This window comes from Ambystoma mexicanum, chromosome 6q, assembly GCF_040938575.1.
Source record: "Ambystoma mexicanum isolate Mex_15411 chromosome 6q, UKY_AmexF1_1, whole genome shotgun sequence".
NCBI lineage: Eukaryota > Metazoa > Chordata > Amphibia > Caudata > Ambystomatidae > Ambystoma > Ambystoma mexicanum.
Genome location: NC_090937.1, coordinates 874,032,128 through 874,051,756, shown reverse-complemented (window position 1 = coordinate 874,051,756; position 19,629 = coordinate 874,032,128). Strand labels below are relative to the sequence as shown.

The following is a 19,629-nucleotide window of genomic DNA, read 5'->3' as shown; positions in this document are numbered from 1 at the left end:
AATACTGTCTATCAAGAGGGCTGCTTTCCTGCCACTCTTGTTTCCCCACTCTTACATCAACCAAATGCTGATCATGTCTGTCTATCACACTTGCTCTTCTTTGGCTTGTTGAGGTATTTTCCAACTATTGCCTTTTTCTCACTCTGGCAAAAGGAGTTATAACAATTGCTTCAAAATTGCCCTTTCTTGTCTTTGGCAATAATTAGTGCCCTCTTTTGACTTTGGCAATGACGTTTATAAGTACAATTTTATCCTTCTTGTCTGTTAACGAGTTCTTATTCTGCCACTTTAACTTATTTACATCAGTTCGGTATTCAAAATTATGATTAAAGGCCAGTAGGCTATTATGGAGCGTACCGGGTTTACCCAATAGTGGTGAACTCACTGGTTGCTGTATACGTGTCCGCTCGCTCCGCTGCTACTGTGTTTCTGCTTCCTCCACCTCTTCCTGCACGGCAAACTGCATAGGTTCACCTCCCATGGCCCGCGCCATTCGGGAAAGGAGCGATCCTTGCTTTGATAACACGCTGGTGCTCGCCTGCCACTGGAGCACAACTCACAATGAGGAGAGCCTGTCTCTTGGAGGGGACAGCTTTTCACTACAACGCTTCCCGTCTCATAACCTCTGCATTCAAGGCCATCAAAGGGGGGAAAGCTTTTCACTACAACGCTTCCCAACACGCAATCTCTGCATTCAAGGCCATTAAAGTTGGAGACCCTCTCTGGACCGTCATCCGCTCTGTAGCTAGCGGCGGCTCTGGAAACTCTGTTTTCCTTCTTCCTGTGCTACCACTGCAACGTGGACTCTCTGCAATCACGCCACCTTCTACTTTTCATGGTCTGCATCTGAGGGGGTTTTATATACTCTAAAGTCCAGCTTAGGTGTGGGTCATTAGAACCACTAGACTTTACCTTGCAGTCTAGTGCCACTCTACTTCCTCGCAGTATCCTTGGGCATTGTGGGACTTTAATTCCCCAATGTTCAAATTACCTTTTACTTTTAACTTTTCAATTCTGCAGTAGGCCATCAATTCTGCAGTAGGCCATTAAGATTGTACGATCTCTAGGGAAGATAGTGTAGGGATAGTGAAGGAATTTTCCCAGTCCTCCTGACCTGAATTCCCACCCGCCCCCCTGCCCATGTGATCATCCCGCAGAACACCACCCCCAGGGTCAGGATCAGGAAGCATCTGCCTTTCCCTGGCCACATGAGACGGTTCCCTGGCCAGGTGTTTTGGGGGAATACTGACTCATCACAATACACATCTGCTCACCTCTCCCTCCTTGCAGTTATAGCAGGTGTTTCTCCCATAACCCACACTGTTTTTGCCTATCATGTCATTGCACTGTAATATAGATTGATACCCATTTCACCTTACTTGTATTTTTGTAGAAGTGGTCTGGATGTGTGTTGGCCCTTCATTGTACTGGGGCCCCCAATACCCTTTAAGAGGGCCTTGAGGTGAGTATCATATTTGCACCTCAACCCAGTGCAAACAAGTAGTGTGAAAGCTTGCCTGAATCTCATGCTATTGCCTCTACAGCCACTGCAACCATCATAGTTTCTTTGGCCATGTCTTGCGTACCACTGTTCAGAACCATCTCTCTCTCACGTCTCCAAAACATATGCATGAAAAGCAATGTCCAAGCAGAGAACAACCCCTCTGAACAAACTCCATGTGCTCAGTCAGAACTTCATTTATTTGAATGCTTATTTTACCTCTGCCTCTCCCTGTCACCTCCCCTGCTTTCCTTCGCCCTGCTTGCCCTTCTCCTTTTTTCTTGACCTTTCCTTAACTGTGTGTTGTGAGAATAAGTGGCATGGAGGCTTGGAATGCCCAAGCTTGGTGGCCTTCAGATGTTGTATGCAAGTATTGGGTAGATCACACTTTCTGAGCTCATGCTGTGCACGTAACTCAATTGTATATGTTGATATTGTGTGTTGGGATTATTTGAAAACATTTGTCTAGATGATCTGAAAACCTAGCCATGCTCCATGCTGCCGTGTTTTGTCAGCTTTCGAATTCCTTTCGCCTTGTAGTTGGCGAGCGCAGCTATTTTTACAGTGGGAAAAAAACTCAAGGCTCTTTTGGGATTTGTGTGTTCTGAAATATCTCATTGAATCTGCTTTGCATTCTCTCAAGCTCCCCACCATCTCTTTCATTGCTTTCTTCTGGCCGCTTTCTAGTTGATGCCAAGTGCAGCGGGCACATGCATTATAGATGGCAAGCGGTGAAGGGTCGGCAACTGTGGTCCTGTGATGCTTGTGCTTCCCCGCTGCCTAATTGGATCCCTTAGACAGCCCCTTCAGGAAGGGGGCCCTCTGCATCGTGTTCTAGGCAATTCCCACAGAGGCTGACCACTGTTTCCTCATGCCATCAGTGCTACTTGCCCTTGGAAGTCAAGTGTTTCCTAGTAGTATCACAAGCACAATCAAACGTAACACAGCTAAGGCTTGTATTGGGCGATTTCTGCCATTTTGGTAGGAGCAAAGGGAAAGTCAAGTTGCGACCTGTGGATGAGTGCAGATTGGAAGGACCCATTGTGTGCCAGTATGACTCCAGGTGAGTGAGTTGGTTTGGGACTAGTGGGGTTTGCACTGCTGCGGGGTGGTGCTGTGTGTCATGCCCTGTTGCTTACCGAGCTTATTCCTGCAAGCATACAAAATCTTGGCAATATGAGTGTGTGATAAGTTATTACATGAGCGGGTGGTCCGCTGCCGATTGTGTTTGTGATTGTGGATTGATTATGTTGTAGAAGAGGCAGCATGGGGAGAAGGGTTGGGTTAGTGGGTGGGAGGGTTGGTTATTTAAGGTGACTACTGAGGGTTCTAGTAGCTCGAGTCCATGTACATTTTCGAAGACCCTGGTCCCACCATTGAATCATTGTGATTATCATGATTGATTAGGCTCCTGTTGTATTTTCTTGCTATCGGACTGCAGCAAATTATATATATGTATGTATATATATATATATATATATATGTATATATATATATATTATTTGAGACAGCTCATGGGTCCATTTGTGGCGTCTGAGTAGGTGGTCCCAGAGAGGCCATTCATATTTGTTCTTGGTTTGTTTGATGCAATATAGGAGGAGATCTGACAGGTGTCCTGTTGATGAGATGACCTATTTTGTGATGCTGTTCTGGCACGAGGTGTTGTGTGGTCCTGTTAACTGAGCAGTACCTAGCCTTCGTGCATTAAGTGATTGTGAGTTTGTTGTGCTGAATACCCTGCTGTAAAATGGGAGCGACTGCAGCGTGTCCTGTTGCTAGAATCCTCGGGCTGATGTATGTTCCCCTAGACACCTACGCCTGTGTGTTGTTGCCGCTCTAGTTGAATAGGCAGTAGCACGGCTTCCTGCGTGTTTCTTCTCCAGTTCACGGGTTCACGGGTTCATTGGTAGGTGCCTTATGGAGCATCTGATTTCTGTTGGGTTGTCCACATTTAGGGATGTTCTCATTGGCGTGGTGGTGTGTAGTATGTATTGTTGCGCGTCCAATTGACTGAGCTGTGCGACGAGGCGTTCATGCTTATTTTCAACTTCTGGGTGTCTGAAATTCCTTATTTTGCCTGAAACTGGTGGGGTGTCTTGATTCATGCTTTGTCCTGTTGCAGAAATTTCCCAGTTTTGGGATGTTAGGTGGGCGCTGGTCTGCCTTTTTGTTTTTCCAGTTGAGTAAGTAGTGTTCATGCATTTATTATTTTGTTCAACATTTGCATATCTAGATTTCTATGGGAAATGGACGGGGCCGCTGATATAATGTCCATATGTCTGGTTGCGTGGGACCTGTTGGTGTAATGTCCTATTTGAGGGATGTTGTCTTAGGTGGGTGTTATCTGTCCTATTGCAAAAGTAGTACAAAAAGGTGTTCACGCTCATTGTTAGTTTTATGGGTTTTTGAATCTCTTGGCTTCATTGGAAATGGGGGGCGGGGCGGGGGGGGTTGGAAGGATATCTGGCTCATGTCCTATATGTGTGGTGTCTTGGCCGAGTCCCAACTGGGAAACCTTTATATATAGCAAACAATATGAAGCATGTTTTTAAATTCATAAGCTGGTGAGGAAACCTCAGTCGTGTTGTAACATTAGCAAAGTGGTTACATCGGGGGTGTGCGGGGGGTGGGGGGGTGGAAGGGCAGGGATCCTGCTTACCTAAGATAATATCCTCCAAAGCAGGGTGCGTTCAACGATCTGGTCATTGGGGATCCACCAGCCGGGACGCCCAGATATTTCTGCAAGCAGCAAGGCGTGTTTGCACAATTTCTACTTGCCTTGGGTAGAATGAAATAATGCACCACTCCTGAGCAATAGAATCTAGCGGCCTGGTTAGGTCAGGATGAGCCACTACTGGATGCAACCATAGCACCACCATGTTGCTGTTCCAGTGGGTGTGGCATGTCTATGGACCCACCTTGTCCTGAAGGAAGCAGTAGTTTGCATGTGCCCTCCGGGTGCCTGCTTTATCTTAGGCACTTTGCTTGCGTCTCATCTTGGATGAGAGAATCATTCTTGGTAAATGTCTCCTATGCCAGCTAAGCATGGTCTCAAAGTAAATGCACTTTTAATAACGTACGATTTCTTTTCTGTTCTAGAAAGAAAAAAAAGGTTTGCTGAAATTGCTTTCTGGAGCGTCCACCAAACGAAAACCTCGCAGTTCGCCACCACAGTCGCCAACTCTGGAAGTGGAGCAGGGAGCAGTGGAATTGGCCCTGCAGGGTGCCGTAGGGCCAGAGGTTCCATCAGCAGTCAGCCATGGCAGAGCAGGATCCTGCCCGGTGGACAGTGATGCATCTGCGGCTGCGCAGGACACTCTGCATCGGAAGACCAGTTCTTTGGATACCAATGTACCCATTGCGCCGCCTCCGAGGCAGCCCTGTTCCTCTCTGGTCCCAGGACTGAATGACCCCAGGCCTTTGGTCTGTGAAAGGTAAATGTCTATGTGAAGCCCCAATAGTTGTTTTGCTCTAAAGCAAAGTGATATTTTAACTTGAAGAAATAGCAGGAAATCTGCAGCATATTTTCATCTCATCGGAAGATCTGTGTTTACCTGCTCCTTGAGCTCTGCATAGAATTCTAACGTTTGTGTGTTAAAACTGAATATAATTTGTTGTTTTTAAGCAGGGAATAATTAGGGCAAGGATTTCTGCACATGTTCCTGAACAAATGTTTAATCGAGCCACAGCACTTGTCCAAGGGCTGTTGGGGTGGGCCACTGGCCAAGGATTGAACAGAAGGTCCCAGGCATTGTCGATGGTCACTGCTGGCAGAAGCCGAAAGGGACTAATGGTGACTAGTACAGGGTGTAAGTGCCACTGAGCCCTTGCTTTCTAGATCATAGTGTTCAAATTGATTTGGAACCTCCTTGAAAGGCAGACCAGATACCAGAGTTACCATTTTAAATGTGTGAACACATTTCCGGTATTTGAGCTGCTGCATTTTGCTCAAGCTGAAGCTTCTTGAATGGAAGTTAAAGCTCTGTACGCAAGGTGCCGTCCCATCACAACAGAATCATGCACCAGTTTTTGTGGGCTCCCCAACCACCTGGGAAAAATTGATCCCCCCCCCTGGTAAAGTGGCCGAGGTTGGCTGTTGACACAAATGTAGTGTCATTGGGTAAGCAGAGGATCCAGAATGTCTTCTTTAGGCCCAGAACATTTGCCTTCTGGCTGAAGGGCCTGCACCCAGCACAGCTGGCTATATTGCCTTTCTTGGAGATCCTTTCTGTTGAACGCTACCATGACCTGAAAACGCAGGACTTTCTGTACCTATGGATATTATTAAAAAGGTGGGAATCTTCTTCTCACCTAGTTCTTTCAGCGAGTAAGGGTCAACATTTATATAGAGCACCATCAGTGCATAGCTACCAATGGCATTGTTTTTTAGGTGTTCAGGTAGTTTAGCAGTGAACGACATCTACCATAACTTGTTCCATTATGCCCTTAATCGCCATTTTTAGGTTATTCTTAAGGTCTTTCACTAATGTATTGGCATTGAAAGACATTCTATGTTGTCACTGGTGGAATTGCTATATTGACGGACATTCTGGATAGCATGGCTGTATTTTTGATGATGGTTGATCAACTTTTGGTAACATCTTTACAGACGTGCACATTTTGGCATCCAGGATTCTGTTGGCTCTTTTGCCAACGTTAGAGCCATTTTTGATAACTTTAGAAGAGTGTTGGCAGGTAATTCTACTCCCACAATTCCTTCAATGCCATGCATCGTCGCAACCCAACCAAGGTGTACACTTTATTTGTTAAGCTGTGCACTATAGCTGGAATATAGTTTGGGCAATTGTTCTCTTTGCCAGCCATTGCACAGGTTCAAATGGTACAGCTATGATAGTACTATCATAGATTCCATAAAAAACAACAAAAGAATTCCTGGTAGATACATCACACAAACAAAAAGATACTGGGAAAGGTTTGTGGTGTTGTCCTCCACAGCGGTCCTGAAATTCATCAGTGTCTTTTTGGAGGCTGTTCATCAACATAAATCTATTAAATGCGCATTAAGGGGGCGAAAGAGGGATGCTAACTTGTCATGTTTTCAGAAAGAATAGACTAGGGAAGATGTCATTTCAATGAATAACAACCATTCTAGAGGGTAATAGAAGGCCGAGGCCAGCCCAGATAACTAGAGAATGAGGGACGCGTGGCGTGGGAATGGGGGTTGAAGGATTGATGTGGCTGAAGGAATTTCTAAGTCAGTGGGGGAGGTTGTATAATGCTGGGGCAGTGCCAGTTAAGAGTGCAGCTAGAGACTTCAAAATGAACACCGCACCTACGCCTGTTCACTCATCCTACATGGACTCTTGCACAATCCCTTCCCTGCCGCAGGAGCAAGAATCCACATTGTGTCAACTGATGTGTGAGCACGTTTAGGTAACCAAATGGACCCTAATCGCACTGATTTGTCGGCTTGGTTAAGTTACCAGATGGCCCCATGTCATCGGGAATCGCATGCTCTTTCCCTGGACTTTGCTTTTACGCTGTATTTATTTGAAGTAGACCAAGACTACAACTCCCAATACACAATTGATAGTGAAATTGAAGTTCAGGTCTGAGACCCGGGGTCATCTTGTAACCTTACCCTAGATGACTGTGCTACGATCACCCTCCAGGGTGAAGGAAGTGGTAAAGAAAAGCGCATCACAGACCCTTTTCGGGCCTAGTTGATCTGCTTAAAGGCGTCAATTGACATCTGGGGCCTGATTACAGAAAGTTTGCACCAGTGCAAGTGTGCACGGTATTGGCACTAGGACAAAGTTTGCCCTATTTTTAAAAAGTATGGGACATATTAGAAAACAGTTGTGCCATGGCAAGTGCATTTGGGAATGTTATAAGGACTAGTGCAAAAAACATCTATTTTCAATGCATTTTTGCTCCAGAGCAAACTTTGCCCTAGTGCTAATACCAATCCGTATTCGCACTAGGGCAAACTTTGCCCTGGTTAAAAAAAAATGTGTTCTAAGTGTCTTTTTTTTTTTTTTGCACAAGGGCAAACTTTGCCCCAATGATAATACTGTGCAAACGTGCACTTGCACCAATGCAAAGTTTCTGTAATCTTGCACCTGATCTAAATGCAGTTATTAGTTGAGGACAAGTACATCACTGATGAAAATGGGGATTGTTACTCTGTTTCGAATAAATGATTTCGACTGCCCGGCAGCATAAACTGCAGGCAAATTTCTCCTTCAAACCTGTGCATTTAGTTGGAAATGTTTGCATGGCGAGGCTACACAACGGGGTGCAAGTAACTTTTCTGGATTGGGAACTGTGTTCAGTTACGACCTAAGAACCAGGGCGCAAAATGTGCCCTCACCGCTAGCCATTGGCTAGTGATAATTGACTCTTGGCGAGTAAGAAATGGTGTACTCTATGCATGTGTAGAACTGAGGTGGCAAGCAACTGTTTATGGCAGGCCAGCAACTTGGAACTTGAATGTTTTACCGCTGCAAGAACTGTTGGCTTGCGTTTGTTCTGGCGCTCCCGTTTTACTGTGTTGTCTCTTATGGTGAACGCCTGGCACCTTAGAATTTCATCTGGTGCTCCCGTTTTACTGTGTTGTCCCTTATGGTGAACGCCTGGCGCCTCAGAACTTCCTCTGGTGCTCCCGGTTTACTGTGTTGTCCCTTATGGTGAACGCCTGGCGCCTTAGAACTTCCTCTGGTGCTTCCGTTTTACTGTGTTGTCCCTTATGGTGAACGTCTTGCGCCTTAGAACTTCCTCTGGTGCTCCCAGTTTACTGTGTTGTCCCTTATGGTGAAGGTCTGACACCTCAGAACTCCCTCTGGTGCTTCCAGTTTACTGTGTTGTCCCTTATGGTGAAGGTCTGGCACCTCAGAACTCCCTCTGGTGCTTCCGGTTTACTGTGTTGTCCCTTATGGTGAACGCCTGGCGCCTCAGAACTTCCTCTGGTGCTCCCGGTTTACTGTGTTGTCCCTTATGGTGAACGCCTGGCGCCTCAGAACTCCCTCTGGTGCTCCCGGTTTACTGTGTTGTCCCTTATGGTGAACGCCTGGCGCCTCAGAACTCCCTCTGGTGCTCCCGTTTTACTGTGTTGTCCCTTAAGGTGAAGGTCTGGCACCTCAGAACTCCCTCTGGTGCTTCCAGTTTACTGTGTTGTCCCTTATGGTGAAGGTCTGGCACCTTAGAACTTCATGCATCTGCGCTGTGCTGCGATTCTTCTTCTTCGAGAGTATTAAATGAAGTTTGCTTGAACTGGACTTACCCAGAGAATTGGTTTTCTTGGTTATCCATTTGTTTGAGTGATATAAGTATGGCCATCACTTGAGAAGTTTTTAATAGATAAGACACCTAACAAAATGGCGCCTTGTGTGCAACTGTAGATGGGAGACTGAGTTCCCAGAAGATGATGATGTTGTTGGCTGGTAATAAGTATGCTATATGCAATGCTCCACCGCTGTCCCAAGAGCACTATAACTAGTATGTCAAACAGGAATCGGGAGGACATAGTCGGGATATTGCTTAACATAGAAGGGTTTTGAGAGGGAGACAGCTAGGCATGCTCTACTGTAGCAACAGCCATGTGCTTTTAATATCATAAATACATATGGAGATCGTCATTTACAGAAAAACTTGTTTGCTGGTGGTGCAGTGATGGATTTTTATCGGGAATGCCCGTAGCCGCGGGCCATGTTGTGGGATAAGGCCTGAAAGGAGGGCTTGCAATCCAGAGCGAAGCAAGGGCATTGCCGCTATTAAGGTGCAGCAACGGTCAAGTGTGTATCCCTCCACTTTATTCTTCTCGCAATGAACCATGCCTGTTGGCTGAGCGAACATGAAGTCCATAATTGAAAAAAACACAAATAGAAACATTTCTCAGATGGGTGCCGGTAAAATCAAACTGAAGTAGTTCAGTACACAATTCCGCTTTAAGTTCAAATTAAGGTGCGCAGCAGTCAATTGGCCGTCACTGTAAGAGGATGTTTTGTCTGCATGGGATTGGGAGGAGAAGCACAAGGGAGAAAAGTGAAGGGGGCCTAAACCACAGAGAAGAGCAGGTGTGGCCAAGGCATTGAAATTTTTGCTGCACATTTTCAGCCGAAAAAAACTAATCTAAAAATATGTGGGTGGGGGTAAGGGGATGTAAAGGGTGGTGGGGGTAAGGGGAATAAGGACTAGATAATAGCTAAGGGGGGATTGGGAGGACCCCTCACCCCACCAAATATATTTTAAAAACTATTTCAATGTGTTTTTCGGTGAAAAACTCAAAACCTGGCAATGTAGGAACATAGAACCGGTACTGAGTCTGAGAAGCATGAGGCAACGTACAGGCACCAAGAGTGCCCGAGTCATTCCACCCAGCCATAACGAACCCTGGCATGTGCAACAATACTGGGGCATAGTGCGGGGAAGCAAAGACACCTGATTGGCTAGCTGAATAATGTTCCAATCCAGGTGCTAATCCTGTATATGCATTGCATTAAAATGATACTTTGTGCCTCGAAGCATGACCATCCGCAACGGTTCAGTCCTTCTCTGGGGTCCCAGGAAGACCATCTTGACGACTTTCCCAAAACCCTCATGAGAAATTCTCAGAATTAACTGCTAAAGATTTAATCTGTTTTGACCTGCTCTGTGCAAGCTCCTGTGGACAGAATGCATACAGGCTGTGTCCTGTTCCTTGGTTTGAAATGGAGCATTCCATTTGCATTAGTTCGTAAAACACGCTCTAGTATCGCGATGTGGTTAGTGAGTTGCCAAAGAAGCATGCGGTTCGGAAGGACATACAATCCGAAGGGGGAGAGAGTGACACATTTCCCTAATTGTTTTCCGAGGCTTGAACTGTGCCTGCTACAGATCGGACGTGGGAGGGGATTGTTTTTCATCCATTGTCTAGGGCTAGAGAAGTAACTATTTCAGCGTTTGGTGCCATGCTTTTTAGTATACATCTGATAACTTAGTCACATAACTTCGTGCAGTGAAGTTAGTCAAAGCTACCAAATGCACAACTATGAGTAACCTTTTTCAACAGTAATTCTCCACGTGTGCTATACATTGACACGCGTGACACACATGCAGTCCATTACCCTAGAGACTTACCTAGCAGCAAATTCTTCTTGAGCTGGTGAAGCAGATGCATGTCAAGCACCCATTGGTCTCATCTTGCCGTCGTACAAGCAGGATGACAATCGTTTTCCACCGAAGCCTTTTTTTTTGGCTTGTGTCTACATATTTACGTGGGACTTGTTTTCCATCAGTGTTGGCGTCTGGCGCGCTAGGGCAACGTTTTGCATAGAAGGCATCAGCTAAAGTGGTAAATGATGGCTCACAATCGCCTGCATTATAATATTGATCTTCAAATTCAGTCTGTTATGGATTTACATCCTATTGACTTGTATTGTTCATAAGTCTATTCGCATTGGCATTCTATGTCTATTACCTTCCACTTTTCCTTGTCTTTGCATATGTGAGGTGTCTCCACCTCTGAGAGGTAAACCCCTCCTATAGCCCCATGTAGAAAAAAACAGTTCGACTCCACCGCCCCCGTCCTGTGAGGAGGCAAGAGCCTAACTTCTGTTTGTGTCTTTTGGAGATGTCCCGGCAGTTTAAAAGGATGATATTCGATGGGGTCCTACCATGGACATTGACCAACAGACAATACCATGGCTGTTATGAAGGTCAAAGAACATTTTGTTCGTTCTTTATAGGGATTTTTTGTTTTGTTTTCCCCTTCCCTCTCTACCTGCTGTCAACCATTCTCACATGGACCCTCTCCCCATTGATCTAATCAGCCAAGAACCCGGGGAGCACTGTGACGTGGGGGGTTATAGAAGTGAGGCCGTCAGTGGTGGCTGAAAGAGCAGCACCCTAGGAGTCATTGCCGTTACTTGTCTGACCTGAATTTAAATAATCTCTTGCAAACAGCCCTTTGCTGCATTGTGCACTAACCCAATACTGGCAGCAAGTGGTGTGATTCCCAGGCCCTAGGGCCCACGTGCAGAGGATATGTATGCAGAGGATGTGCCGCTCACACTTCGTATCTGCCTGGTGAAGCTCAGTTCACATTGTGCAAGGAGTGAATGCTGGTCGAATCTAAAGGAAGGGCCCAGAATGTGTATGTTAATCCAGGCACTGGGGAAAGAGGTACAAGCACTCACTCGCCACTGACATTGTGATCGATATCGCGTTGTGGTGTCGTGGAGCAATGGGAACTGAACATGATCTGATGCAACCACGCAGCGCATATGCAGTCAAGAAGCGGTCACCTCGCATCCATATACAACAAATCCTTAGAAGGAAGCCCTTTCTGTGAAGTTCTCATGTGGTACAGCTACTGGAAGAGGAACTCCTCTGTGCCCCTCGCTATACTACATCAACATAAAACATAAAACGAGGAAGAGTACACATACATAGAACTATTGTGTAAGAGACTGAGCCCCAGCCCGAGCATTGTAGTGTACTAAAGAAAAAGGGGTCACTTGACCTCCCAGACTAAAACTCCAACTTGAATTCTAGGTAACCATTGCGGTACAACAATGACATGCGAACATTCCAAGTTCCACACCGTTCCTACCAACGCAACCTGAACCATGCATTAAATGGAAAGACTGGAAGGAGATATTTTGGTCCTACGCACAGCGTAGACTGTAAATATGTTTTGCTATACCAATGGGCACGAGGATCAAAACATTTTTAAGAGACTGTCTGCAGCTCCTGAAGCTGAAGGACCTTAAGCCAACTGTTTTGAGAGAAGCGTGTGCAAATGTGATGAGCATTATGGAAAAAAGGAAAAGAAAATACTAGCTAAATACCACTTTCACATTACCACAAGGAAACAAAAGGTGAGAATTCCACTGTGGTAAGGGGACTGGTGTTCAAATGTGAATTCAGGCCTTGTCATGATGAACATTTTGGGATCAATTCATGAAAAAATGCAGCAATCACAACTAAAGAGGAAATGGAGTGTAAGAATGATCCAACCTTAGAAGACTCCATCGAGCTAGCTAAGGAGGGGGAGCACAATTAGATATGCATTAAGGAAGTAGAACAAAAAGGAGCCTGCTCAAGCTGGGGCAATCTCTAAAGGTACTAAATCACGCAGAGCGATCGTAAGGCCACCGACATTTGGGACTGACGACAAAGGGAAGTGGCAATCTATTATATACATATGAGAGAAGATGCAAGGTGGGCCCTTTGCACAAGATGTTTCAGATGTGGTACCATGGGAAAAATGAACACCGCCATAAGATCAATATTATGTGTATATGTGGGAAAAAGATCACTTAGACCGAAATGGCAAATATACTAAAGGAAGATTGATTGATGAAATCTACAAGTTAATTGACCCAAGAGATACAGGCTAAAGTAGAGCAAGAGCTACTTTCTATATCTCACTTGGGAGGTAAAAGAAAAGAGAAAACCTTTTGCCGAAATCTTTATATGGCAATGTGGTTGCAATGCTCACGGACATCGTAGCAGATTACACCTCCTAAACCAACCAGTATAGAGAAACTGGTTTCAATGTTGCAGCCTCTGGAAGACAGACTTTAGAGCCATTGCTTATGGCAGAATTCCCATTGATGTCACAGGAGAATGTGATGCTTCGTTAGCATTCAGTGAAGGACGGGCATCTGACGAGAAAGGGTGACAATCTACTCGGGAAGGAACATCGAGGCGAGTTGAGAATACATGTGGACCCCAACCATGAGGAACAGGTTCTAATAGTAGAAGATACCAGAGCTAGACGGATGTGACGGATGATATAGGTTCCTGGTTTACTGGGGTCTGCAAAAAGGAGGTTGGGTGTCTCAAAGGATTTGCCTGCCCAATCAGACTTAAGGATAACACCTTATCAGTGGAATAGAGGGTGGGACAAGTTCACTTTGTGATTCAAGAACAGGTGAAACAAGAGCGTGTGAGACTCTAGAAAGAGGGGATAATTGAATGGATGGACTAGTCCAAATGGGTAAAGCCCATCATGGAGGTGGGCAAGGCTATTGGCTCACCGAGACCGTAAACGGACTTGCATGGGCTAAATAGGAATCTAGTGACAGAGAGCTTTCCGATTCTGAACTGATCGCCCACATGGGCAAACCAAGAATATTCTCCTTGGTAGACATGAAGTCAGTTGACCATCCAAGAAATCAACACCCGAGTTCAAGAGACGTGGCACCATTCATCACTGTCATACAGTTGTTTAGGTGCAGTATAATGTCGATTTGGGTTTATAGCAGATAGGTTATTGGAAAACGAATGTATAAACTGTTCATGACTTTGGCAGGAGTAGTATTAGGAAGGGGATATTCTGGTGTGGGGAACAATAGTCTGGTGCATGATGAAGCACTTAGTGAGGTATTGAAATCTTTCAAAGAAGGACTTGCAGTGAGCCTCAACAAATGAAAGGTCAGAATGGAAAACGTTGGCATTTGAGACATGGATATTCGCAGATTGGATAAGGCCAAAGAGTTCTCCCATCAAAACCATTATGAACATAGCTGAGCATTCTTGCAAAATGGAACTGCCCTCCTTCTTAGGTCTTATTGATTTTCATGCCACATTTGTGAGAAACATGGCAGACAAAACACGTGACCCGAAAATGCCTTACTGGGAATAATGTACAATTCAACTGGACAGAAGACTGCAGGAGGGAATTTGCTGTGTTATCGCACCTGATGGAAAAACTTCAAACAATATGTATACGGACACCAGTGAGCATTGTCGAGGGGCTGTGTTAATGCAACAGGACAACCGTGGAGCGAAAACTATAGTCTTGGCAATATAGGTGTTTGAGATGCTGACCTGATGCAAACCAAACCCCAGGGTGTTGGATGGGGATGATATCAATGAGAGAAGTAGATTATGCTGAAATCGGAGAAAGAATAATGAGGCAGGGTGTTTGGGAGAAGGCTTTGAGCGTGCAGGCACATAAGAAAAAGCAAATATAGTTTCACCAACCAACAGGGTGAAGGTCCCGTCGGATTTGGCCATTGCTATTACACTAGAAGATGGAATGTTGGGCAAAAAAGAGTTGTTGCAGTATGAATTGATTCTGCCCTCCGCCACAGGCCTTTCTTTTCTCTTCGTTCTTCAAAGGGAGATGTGTTGTCTTCACCACTCATCCTCTCTCTTTTCCTCCCCTGCATACTGTCAACCCTGTTAAAACCCTCGTGTGGCCCCCTCCCATATCATGCCATCAAGAACCCTGGTTGTTCTGTAATCTGAGGGTTCTAGAAGTGAGTGTTTTAGCAGTGGCTCAAAGTAGGGCACTCTGGGGTAGTTTCCACTACTTGTGTGGCGTGAACTTAAAGGAATGGTGCGGTCAGAAATATTATTGTCCCTATGGTTCGGCCATGTGTTTTTAACCATAAGTCGATCGATCGTACAAACATTTCCTATGCACCTTACCAGAGTTTTCGTCTCTTGAACACAAGCGAAATCAGGCAGCAGGGCGCGGCCATATTGTCATAATCTTATCACTTGCTGCATCGCCCTGGGTGACCTGCCTTTGTGGCACTAAATCATATCCCCCGCCCCTGAGCCGGACATCACAAAATCATTGATATTCTCCGCCTCTCTCTGGGACGTTACTGGGCAGTGTACCCAAACGCGCCCAGTCGTCACCTACGCGACTTGACGCAGAATCCAGAAAACAACACACATCGTCTCACAGCACAGCGCGTCACTATTAGGAATATGAAACTGTACTTTTAAAAGGAAACAGCAAGACTGTACAATTGGTAAAGTACATTTATTTCACATTAAATGTTTCGATAACATTCGGCGTCTGACATATTCAATCAAAATGTGAATTTTTTTCTTTGCTCTCGATGCGCAAATCCGCAAATGTTTATCGTGAGTCACGCACTGTTCCTTTTTGGTACACAGGGTGCTTGTTTTGGCTAAATGAAGCACTTCGGCCGCACAGTGAATTGCAAGGCTGGTGCATCAACTTGGCACTAGACCACCGTAAAGGTTATGTTGCTCCTAATCGCTGGTACCGCGTAGGGGCATATTGGCCCTTGTCTATCGTCCCAAAAAATGGTCAAGTAAATCCATTGATTGACATGTAGCTGCAGCTGGCGATTGAAGAATCCATCGGGTCTGGAATAGATGACAATCGCTGAATGGCACGATGTACCTGTTTGCAAAACATAAAAATAGAAATGTCTCTCAGTAGCCGATCTTTATTACAATTAATCATTTTCTTTATTAGCGCAGAGGTGACATAATGTGAACCGAGAGAAAATAACGTGGAATATCAAAGTACTCCGCTATTTGCTTCTGAGGATAGTGCAATGGAGTATGTTGAGCTCTAAACGTAATGCGTAAACTGAGGCAACAATTCGAGGTGCGCACACAATGTAATGATTTATTAGCGTAGAACCAGGGGGAAACCAGTGGTGGTCTACATGCGTCTCGATGCTGGCCTGCCCATGTGCCCGGTAGATAGCCCAGCACACACAGACACAAAGGTTGTACTAGCACTTCATTGCAATATGCCACAAAGAACGAACAAGTACAATGTAACCCAGCAATAACGGTCAGCTATTCGTATTTCGACTAGTTCTGGTATAAAATAGTCTAAAGAGAAACTTACATTATATTCGGCATTTCCATTCTCTTGGCGTAATGCAGACTCCTCCGTTCGTGTCAACGATTTTTCATAAAATTAACTTATATGTAACTAGGTCAAGTTTCGGAATGGACAACCTTATCATATCATACGTTATTACACCCCCCACCCCCTTCAATTCAATCCCTTTCGGAATGGTCCATGTCTCTGAAGGTCAAAAAACAATACAACCTTATACTGTGTGCGGGACGCGTGGGCCTCCCAGCTCCCAAGCAAAAATTCAAAGCTGGTGACCTTCACTCACAATGAACATACATTCTTACTTTGCAACATCCCGTGTCAACGCATCCATGAGAACATGAATTTTGAAGCACGGGCCCTGGAGGAAAAAATTAGGGGCTGTCACTGCCCGTTGTTCGTGGTGCTGCTGAGGGGTAGGGGAAACTTGCCAATCACAGAATGCCCCCTACTCCAAAATTATAGTCGATGTAACACAAAAATTGAGTCAAAGTGTGTCTAGTAATAGGTTCACCTCTGCTTATCTCATGGCATGTTTTCAGTCAGTACTGCTTGCGTGCCTAGTATGTTATGGAGCTTAGGTTTAATCCCTTTTGTGTGACAAGCAGATATTCAGCTGTTTGGGGAACTTTATGGCAAGGCAACTGCCAAAACCCAAAGATTCTTACACACTGTTATCCATTGGTCATTAACAAGAAAAATGAAGGTCCCACAGTAGCTCTACTAAACTTTGAAATGTGAAAGCAATCGTAATAATTGTACTATTTTTTTTTTTTTTAAACGGGCTGAGAGGATAGATTTCAAAAGACAAATTGCATACTTTATTTGGACACATTATAAAAACATTTTTGGAAAAAATAAAAACAGATGGTAATCATTTGTACCGGGATTTGAACTGTTCAACGAGCTCTGCTTTGGGTGGACATGGCACGTTGTCAATGTATGTGTGCTCTGAACAGATTCGTGCGCAACTCCATGAGCATGCATCTCTACAACATTTATAATAAGATCTTTCACAAAAAATCGAATTCCATTTCCTCATATACTGGTTTGACCACCCATTTTTTGCTTCTTTTCGTAAAGGCCATAGTGTAGCGAAGCATGCCTAAGTTTCCTGCAGTCCTAGATTGTTCACGGCCTACATTCTCGTTATGCGCTAATGCCGCTAGTAAAGTGCTAGATTTCATCCGTTGGATTCCGAAATGCAATCTCTTTGACCTGTACTTCAGGCACATATTGTGGAATACCTCCAAATTTCCTGTGTGACAGAATTCTGTGAGTCCCTTCAGATCTCTTGATAGAGTTTTATCAAACACAATCTTCTCAAGGGCTTTGTGTGGAGGTGAAGATGGGATCAACCACTTCTTCTTCCGTGCCTGCTCTGGGGACAAAGGGCATGTTCACAACGGTGGAAATGTTGGTTTTCTGTCCAGTGGTGAACGTTGGAACAGTGGTGCATTAGTGACCGCCATTTTTCCAGTAGAATTTCCACAGACCCATCACATGTTTTGGAGCTCCACCAAAGATGGTTGCTGAAAGACTGGGACCATTGTGAAATACTTTCCAAACCTTTTTTTTTTCTCTGCAGCCGAGATTTTTTTATTGATTGATTTGGCAACATGCCATACATCAAATTGATGTTTAATATTTGGATACTGTTCTCTCATTGTCTTGGCTATTGAAACGTATCTGTCTGTGGCTATGAGGTCGATTTGCATTCCCCTCGATTGTAGATCTTCCAGTGATTTTATAAAACCAAGTTTCTCCATGGCCACTGAGGATTTACATTGGGACACCTGCACGACCACCAAACTCACAATTTTCTTACTTTCCATGTCCTGAAAATGGTATGTTCAGTACTTAGCAGAAAATCTGGGGCTGTCACACTGTCCATCGCCGGCTAGCCTGAACCGTTTGTCAGAGAATGTACTTTGAATAGCCAATTGTTCAATTTTCCAAGCTTCACTAATGGCAGGGAATAGATAATCACGTTGGTATTTGTAGTATTGTGTTTTAGAAATGAAATGGAGTTCCACAAACTGAAAGAAACTGGATAACTTTGTGAAACTAGAGCCACTGAAAAGTAAAGCTGCTGCACACAGTAGATTGCCAGCTGGCAGTTTCCCCAGCATCGGTTGAGCGGACCATGAAAATCTTTTATGTAACGTTTAACAGGTGGCATGTATTTTGAGGTTACTGCCTTGTGTTAGATGAGTCACGTTCACCAATGGCTTCCCACATACATCCCCTCCCACTGAATTCACAAATTTCAGCATCTTTATAATCTCCATCAAGCTGCTATCGAATACTATGTATTTAGCCTCTTTTATTAGACTGTCATCCGGCAACACTGTTGTTTCGGACTGAACCGTTGTGGACATATCAGTCAAACTGGGAATACTATAGTTGATATCTTTGTCTAGTTCGTCGGTCAATAGTGTTGATGCTTCAGTCTCTGTCAATTCAACATCTGTTACTTGACCATGGTTAGGAGAAAACATCAATGTCGACTGTTTTTTGGGGGGCATTGTTTTGGCGGGTGTCGATTGTGTCAAGTGTTCAGCGAGTAATGTAAAACTATTTTCTATAAATTCAATTTCATCTTCATCTGGCAGAGCAGGTGCATTGTAGCAATGGTCCAAAAACACTTTTCTGGATTCGCCGGTCACATTAAATTCATTTTCTGGCCATTGGAAATAGGCACCTTGAGTGTGAACACGCCGCGCCTCAATTAATAGTTCCTCCATAGTGAAAACAGTTTGGCAAGCAGCATCTGTCATTTGTATCGCTGTCTGTGTCTTCATAGTCCGTACTCCCATCGGTCAACTACAGGACAGATAGGAAAAAGGATGTTCAGTGTAAATCCAACATACAGTATTGTAAAATTTACATTAAAAAAAGCATATAATGAAGGCCTCAGCACAAAACAATTGCCAAAAATATAAACTGTTTATAACTAACCTTATTTTTCTTTCTTTTCTTTGAAACCTTCTTTATTCTAACATCACCATCAGCAAGCTGGCACACCAACTCAGATCCACGTGCCTCCCGTTCAATATACGGATCTTGTATACATCCCTACAAAAAAGAGTTTCAATTTAAAATAAGTCATTTGCATTACACATAAAATTAGACTGACTTTCTTTCATTAGAGGGTACTGTCAGTACGCATACCTCTGGCTCCGGATCAACTACAAGGTCTGGTTCCGGAACAACTACAAGGTATAATGTAATTGTAGAGGACGCTCCAGCACCTCCCTGAAACACAGTACTTGCATTAGTATGGATTAAAATATTGGAAACTGGACACACAATTTGGAAAGACAACAAAGGTACACATCAATAGCAAAGTACGAATGAAACATTGTGTAAAAACAATTACACGATATGTAAATATGATCAGATTATCTCGTTCGATTGAACTGTCAAGACCCATACCTCTGGCTCCTGATCTACTACGAGGGATGTTGTAATTTTAGTGGATGCTTCAGCATCCCTCTGAAACACAGTACTTGCATTAGTAAGGATGAAAATATTGGAAATTGAACACACGCATTGG

At 44.4% G+C, this 19,629-nt stretch overlaps 1 protein-coding gene across 4 annotated transcripts in view; it reads left to right on the top strand.

Annotated features, from left to right (window-relative positions):
- The window catches only part of SH3RF1 (SH3 domain containing ring finger 1), a 493,515-nt gene that overhangs the window by 441,951 nt on the left and 31,935 nt on the right, over positions 1-19,629 (top strand). For all 4 annotated transcript variants that reach the window (XM_069631396.1, XM_069631395.1, XM_069631393.1 and 1 more), the window contains one exon: positions 4,601-4,935. In XM_069631396.1, coding sequence (XP_069487497.1) covers positions 4,601-4,935 — 335 coding nt within the window. The remainder of the gene's footprint in view (positions 1-4,600; positions 4,936-19,629) is intronic.